Raw genomic sequence first — 7,722 nt, 5'->3', positions numbered from 1 at the left:
GAAAACACTGTTTAAACTTGTGGGGACCGAAATGAGGTCCCCACAAGTGACATAGTTTTCGGTTTTCCTACAGTTGTGGGGACATTTGGTCCCCACAAGTATAGCCAGCACCTGAACACACACACACACACACACACACACACACACACACACACACACACACACACACACACACACACACACACACACACAGTCCACAATGTCTTATCTATCCTATATAAACTCCACAGGCTCTCCAACAGCTTGGTGTTTTCTGACATCCTATTAGGTGAGTACAGTCTTTCTTTTGCTGCTTCCAGATCTGGGCACAAGCAAGCTACGTCTAACGGGGAGCATTCCATATAATTAATGGTCCCTTAGGTTTTACAGAGATTCCTCTGAGAGGATTATACTCATTTATTAGCTCAGACAAAGCCAATACAGGATCAAGATGTGCAGTCAGCTCTGTAATAGCTTCTACAGTGTTAGAATATGTGGAACAGTTTGAAAGTGATTCCACCTAGAGACAGCAAATTGCAGGGTGTGTTTTGAAAAGCATCTATCATTGCATGTCTGCTATGTGTCAGAGGACTTACCTAATGCTGTACAGCCTTTGTCCTGGTTTATGTTCTAACATGTCACTATATCCTGCAACATAATCTTTATGTTCATTTCAGATTGGACAGATTATGACCCATCAAACATGAACCTGTCTTCTGTCAACGCCTCTGTTTCTACAGCTGGTTATCAGCGGGACACTTATACCAAAGCTGTGGTCAAGAATGTGATTGTCACAGTTCTCTGCATCTCCATTAACTACATCAATGGAACACTGTTGCACACCTTCAGAAAGCACCAGGTGTGAAATCTGGCATTGTTTATTTATATACTGTACAAGCAGGACAAAAAATCGAAAGCAGAAAATGATCAGGATTTGAGAAGAATTAAATCCTCTTCTCTCACACTAAGCTTTAAGAAAAATTATGTAAAATTTTACTATGGATAGGGCTGCATGGAGGCTTGGTGGATAGCACTGTCACCTCACAGCTAGAACCTGGTTGGACCCGGGATCTTTCTGCATGGAGTTTACATGTTCTCCCTGCTGGGTTTTCTCCAGGCTCTCCAGCTTCCTCCCACAGTCCAGAAACATGCTGAGGTTAACTGGTGATTCTAAATTGTCTGTAGGTGTGAATGTGAGTGTGATTGTTTGTCTCTATGTGTAGTCCTGTGATCAGGTCCAGAGTGGCTAAGTGGGAGGACAGTTCCTGGTGGGCCGGTCTGATGTTTGCATCACGAAGGCCCGTGTTGACTTTGTTTTAAGTTTGTGTGTGTGTGTGTTCAGTCATGGCACTGGGTTGATCATTGTGCTGCTACCGCTGTTCCTGTTTTTTGCAGACGCACCCTGACATAACACGCCTGTGCACACAGTCAGAGGTGTGAAAGATAGAAAATAGAACAAGCAAGGCTAAGAATTAAAAAGAGGAAAGCTCTGGGAACAGACGCAGCCAAATGTCCAGAAATTAGGAACTTTTTCTCTAAAACGAGTTTGTGGTTTGAAATGACAAATGAGTACGATGGAACAGGTACAGTGAGATGTTGAACTTTGCAAACCACCGTTCAAGTGAATTAATTATCAAGTCAATGAATTGTGTGGCGTTGTGGCATATAACATAACATTATATGATTTAAATAAAAATATTATATGATTTAAATAAAAATATGATGCTGGGCAGCTTAGTCTTGGATTCCATCAGAGTCAGAAGAAAAATCCATGAGCTCACAAGTCCAGAGTGAAAGGTGGGATTGGTCATTGAGTGAATATTATTAGAATGAATATAATGAAGAGTATGATGTAAATCTGCTCTATATGAAAAGTGTCCTGAGATGCTAGATGATTCAGCACTACTTTAATGAAACTGAGCTGAACTGATCAGAAAAAGGGGAGATTTGTGCTGAGAATTCTGAGCATTTTTAAAATGTGATTTAGTGTCAGAAGCAGAGCCAGTAGTGATGAGGGGATTACTGCTGTCAGTGTGGAAGGAACAGGTGAGCTGTTGGAACAAAAGCATTAGTTCCAGTACAACCACTTTCTATGTCCAAATGATTGCAGTGACCTGTTTTATTTTTTATCATTTAAAGTAAGATAGTAAATACACAAAGCCCACAACTGAAAATAAATAGGATGGAAGTAATATGAAATAATCCTGCATATTTTTAAAGCAAGCCTCACTTCAAGGATTCAAGATTCAAGGATTCAAGGATATTTATTGTCATTGCATTGCATCGAAACTTTGTTGGCACTTTGCAAGAAAAAACAAAACCCAAAACAACATGCTGAGCATGCCTAGATGATGCACCTGTACAGTTTAAACATGTCGGATCCCAGCAGGTTACCACAGCAACAAGAACCTACGGATTAGAAATACTGACATGGTTTACTATAGTTTCTAATGCTATTTCTCACTATTTTTATGCCTCATAAACCAATCTGTTTATTTAATCTGTATATATATATTTTTGCTTATCATGCAGACACAATTAGGGATGCAAATTAATATTATTATCATCGTTTATATGAGACATTAACACTTTCAAATGAAATGTCTAACTGTTCCACTGACAGGTAAATAGCACCATTTTTTTTCCAGAAATTGTTACATAAAAATACATTTAGCACATGTGACATGCAAGTTAAAACAGCTTTCTGTTTTCTCATGTGTGAATGTATATTTTAAAAGCATTGTATTTGATATCTGAATCTGTCAGTAGGCCGTCACAATGACAGCAGGGATAAAAATGTTAATCACAGTAAATATTTGATGTTCTGTTTGACAGAACAATGTGAGTTAGAAAAAATCAGCATATCAGCAAAAAGTCTGTATCATGCATTTTTAACTTCATTTATCAGATTCTGGTATTCTACATAGAAATCATCATTTAGACGGCAGGGAACTGTTCCTTTATTGGCCAGATGTTTGGGGTAAACTGACTGAAATTATTTAGAATTTTACTGTTAACATTTTTGTGAGCCGGTTATAGGTAATTGTAACCACAGCTTACTGTTTGAAAAAAGTTACAAACATAATCTATTGCCAGACTAACAACTTCATATGTTACTTTCTTTTTCCTCACTTCTTGTGTTCTACAGATCCTCAATTCAAACCCTCGCTACATTCTGTTCATCCACCTGGTGATAAACGACATGATCCAGCTGCTCCTTTCAACTCTTCTCCATGTCATCAGCTATGCCTTGCACAGAATCTCCACGCCTTTCTGCCTCATCGTCCTGATCGTTGCTGTTGCCGCCACCCAGAACACCCCGCTGAATCTGGCTGGCATGGCAGTGGAGTGCTACATTGCCGTCTGTCTGCCCCTCCATCATGGGCAGATCTGTACGGTCAAGAAAACCTATATTTTCATCGGTCTGATCTGGGTTGCGAGTGCATTTAATGTCCTGCCAGACCTGTTCATCCTCCTGGCGACAGAGCCTCTGCAGTTCTTCCACTCCAGAGTCTTTTGTGCCAGAGATTACGTGTTCAGACACACTGTGAAGAAGCGGGATATTTCACACATTGTTTGTCTGGTTGTGGTTTGGTTCACAATCTTTTATACTTACTTCAAAGTGCTGTTTGCTGCCAGAGGAGCATCTGCAGACATGACAAAAGCCAGAAACACGATTCTCCTCCATGGCTTCCAGCTGCTTTTATGCATGCTGTCCTATGTGAGACCCATATTTGAACAAGGTCTGACTAACCTAATGCCCAAACAGTTTCTGAGCATACGCTTTGCTTCGTATGTCATTGTCCAAATCCTGCCACGGTTCGTTAGTCCAATTGTCTACGGACTACGAGACCAGACCTTCAGGAGGTATGTAAGGAGATACCTCTTCTGTTAGCAGAGCACAAGCAGACACAGAGATAATGTCACGACCTCAAGCATAAGGCCTACTCTGAAACTCCTGGAAAAATATCACAACATATAAAAAGTAGTCACTTTGCTTTGAATCATGGTCATTTTATTTTTATTTGACAACAGTTTTTCCATCCATCCATTATCTATACATTGCTTAGTCCTCATCAGGGTCATGGGGGGTGGAGTCTATCCCAGCTGACTGAGGGTGAAGGTTCACCTGGACAGGTAACAGTCTATCACAGGGATACACATAGAGACAAGCAATCACACTCACATTCACACCTACAGACAATTTAGAATCACCAATTAACCTCAGCATGTTTCTAGACTGTGGGAGGAAGCTGGAGAACCTGGAGAAAACCGACACTGCACAGGGAGAACATGTAAACTCCATGCAGAAAGATCCCAGGAAGGCCGGGACACGAATCCGGGATCTTCTAGCTTCAAGGCTAAAGTGCTAACCACCGATCACTGTGCAGCACGACAACTTAGGGAAAAACACTCTTCAGTGTCAAGGTGAAAACACACTCCTACACAGTAATGTCAATCAATTAAAAATATTAAATATAAAAAAGTTATATAATTTGAAAAAAAGGATTTCATAAGTATTCATCTTCGTTAAACTGACTTACTTAAGCTTTAGTGACTGAGATGGACAGACTGAGCATACAGTAACTGTGGCCTGTTTATTACAGTCAGTTTATGAGAAAGTCCATCCATCCATCCTCTATACACCACTTTATCCTCACTATAGGATCGCGGGGGGTGCTGGAGTCTATCTCAGCTGACTCAGGTGAAGGCAGGGGACACCCTGGACAGGTCACCAGTCTGTCACAGGGCTACATATACAGACACACAATCACACTCACATTCACACCTACGGACAATTTAGAGTAACCAATTCACCTCAGCATGTTTTTGGACTGTGGGAGGAAGCCGGAGTGCCCGGAGAAAACCCACGCATGCACAGGGAGAACATGCAAACTCCATGCAGAAAGATCCCAGGCCAGGATTTGAACTGGGGATCTTCTTGCTGAAAGGTGAAAGTGCTAACCACTACTCCACTGTGCAGCCCATTTATGAGAAAGTGACAATGAAAAAGTCAGTGTTTAAGAACGCTCAGACTGAACCCCACCTGTTTACCAGACAGCATGTGGGAAACTCTAAAGTCAACTGGAAGAAGCTTCTTTGGTTGGGTGAGACCAGAACTGAAACACTTTATCAACCATGATGTCAACTTCAGGTGCACCAACGAATAGTCACAGGACCAGTTGTATCTGCACATAACCTGTAGAACAATGGAAGTTTGTTATGTTAGCCTGTGAAGTGAATGTTCAGTTGCTAATGGGGAAGTTAAAGAAGAGAAGGCTGTTACTGAAACATAACACCAAGAAGGGAAAACAAAATCCTGCTTAGTTCAACCAGGTCCCAGCAGGTTTCTCAGGGTTGTTCAGAGGTTCCTTCCTACCACAGAGAATAAACTAAAGTGCAAACTCCTTGTGCCTGTTGTACAATATACATGCAATTTCTACAATTTCATTTTAATAAATTCAACAGTTTATTTGTGCCATCGACACGTTGTTGTTCAGGATTAATCATCTGAAGTGTTATTGTCTAATCTCAGTCACTACATTAAAACTTTGGGCTGTTTGTTGTGTTCTTCCGCACATTGTCCTGCTGGGGGAGGTCGCTGCTGTCAGGAAGTGTAGTTGCTATGATGGGTGGGTAAGTGGTAAATGTTAATAAAAACATCCACATGAATGCCAGGGCCCAGCGTCTCCCAGCACAACCTGTAACCGACACCTTAGGTTTCTTTCATGTTTTGTTGTTAACATTTGAACTCTCATTCTTTTGTTGCATTTGGCATGAATGCAAATATTTCACAGTAAATGAAAAGTAATTCAAACTATACAGCATTAAACATCAGAAATAAACATTTGTTAAACAATATTTAAAATGAGTTTTGAGCTGCAATGTTGACCTAAAATTCTTTACACATTTTTGGGTTCTTTAAACAGTTCATAGCAAATATTTTGGTGGGGATCTATAGTGTTCTGAAGTGATAGTAGAAATGTAGGCCATGTAAAAGTCCTACTAAATGGACTCCACAGGTTAAGCCATAAACAGGGCTGTAGTCCCTGACACAGTGACCACCAGTTCCAGTCTGACCACCTGTAATAAAGGTGAAAAAAGTCCAACAAATAACTTTAAAAAAAACCCTACTAAATTCAGTACTTCTGTTTACTGAAGTATGAGAGTTCTTTTACTTTGGCAGTGCTGAGTCTGCGTTAACTGCAGGAACTTTAACAGGCTGAACAGGAACCCATCAAAATGAAGCTTCGTACTAAAACACAACAATTTATACTTATCAGTCAGTGGAAGTTATCAATAAAGGCCTGCCTTTTACAAACCTGCTTCAAATTAAGACCTGTTGCTTCTGCTCTTGAGGTGAATAAAAGTCCCAGTCACCATTTTAGAAAAACGCAGTACTTCAACAACAACAAACAAGTCAGAGTCACCAAGCAGTGACTGAGCCACAAGTACAGACACACTGTAAATCCAAGTTCCCTGATGCACAGTGACCTGTTTAGTTGAACACCTAATGTGATTTTAACTAAGTGGCAACATCTAGGTGAAATGAAGCCAATGCTGAAGTAACAAAAACAACATTTCCTCATATGGCCACTTGAGGATGTCCCCAAAAGTGAGCCAAGTCCTACAAACCATCCATCCATCCATCCATCCATCCATCCATCCATCCATCCATCCATCCATCCATCCATCCATCCATCCATCCATCCATCATCTATAATTACCTCCGTCAAGGAGGTTATGTGACACCCAGCGTGCGTGCATCTATCTATCTATCTATCTATCTATCTATCTATCTATCTATCTATCTATCTATCTATCTATCTGTCTGTCTGTCTGTCTATCTGTCTATCTGTCTGTCTGTCTGTCTGTCTGTCTGTTAGCAAGATAACTCTAAAACGCCTGGGCAGATTCACATGAAATTTTGAGGGGATGTAGACTATGGTAAGAGGAAGAGCTGACTTAATTTTGGTGGCAATCCGGAAAGGATCCTGGACTCTGGATCACTTTGAATTTTTTAGTATGTTTTACTTTGTGGTCTGAAATATGACAAAAACATCATAAGTTAGTATGTCGTCCAACAAATTGGAGCAAGGTGTCCAGATAGCTCAACTGGTTAAGAAGGTGATTCATAAACAGAACTGTGTCAGAGATGCAGGTTTGATTCCAGCTCATGGTCCTTTACTGCATGGGTTTCCTGTTTTCCTCTCTATCCTTGGCGGAGGTCTGCACTCTCTGAGTGCTTTTCTAGTCCTCATTAGGGTCATGGGGGGTGGAGTCTATCACAGCTGACTGAGGGTGAAGGTTCACCTGGACAGGTAACAGTTTATCACAGGGCTACACATAGAAACAAACAATCACACTCACATTCACACCTACAGACAATTTAGAGTCACCAGTTAACCTCAGCATGTTTCTGGACTGTGGGAGGAAGCTGGAGAACCTGGAGAAAACCTACACATGTACAGAAGAACATGTAGACTCCATGCAGAAAGATCCCAGGAAGGCCGGGACACGAACCAATGGTGCTAACCACCAAGCCAGTGTGCCGCCCTCCCCATAAACCTCCATGTTAAAATGCTGGGCATTACAGCATAAACAAACATGTTTACAGTAGGGCTGGACCCGAATATCCGAATATTCGGCCATGACGGTGGTATTTGAATATTAATTTTGAGATCCGAATATTCGTGCCCACCCCTGTCGGACAATGTCACGCAGTTGATATTTGTCTGCTGA

At 41.1% G+C, this 7,722-nt stretch overlaps 1 protein-coding gene across 1 annotated transcript; it reads left to right on the top strand.

Annotated features, from left to right (window-relative positions):
• Nucleotides 1-682: 682 nt before the first annotated feature.
• On the top strand, nt 683-3,874 carry LOC127533934 (odorant receptor 131-2-like). Its single transcript, XM_051948088.1, has 2 exons — nt 683-838; nt 3,128-3,874. The coding sequence occupies exons 1-2, from the start codon at nt 683-685 to the stop codon at nt 3,872-3,874; spliced, it is 903 nt and encodes a 300-aa protein (XP_051804048.1).
• The last annotated feature ends 3,848 nt before the right edge of the window (nt 3,875-7,722 follow it).

This window comes from Acanthochromis polyacanthus, chromosome 5 (genome assembly GCF_021347895.1).
Source record: "Acanthochromis polyacanthus isolate Apoly-LR-REF ecotype Palm Island chromosome 5, KAUST_Apoly_ChrSc, whole genome shotgun sequence".
NCBI classification, from domain to species: Eukaryota; Metazoa; Chordata; class Actinopteri; family Pomacentridae; genus Acanthochromis; species Acanthochromis polyacanthus.
This window is presented reverse-complemented; position numbering and strand designations above follow the sequence as displayed.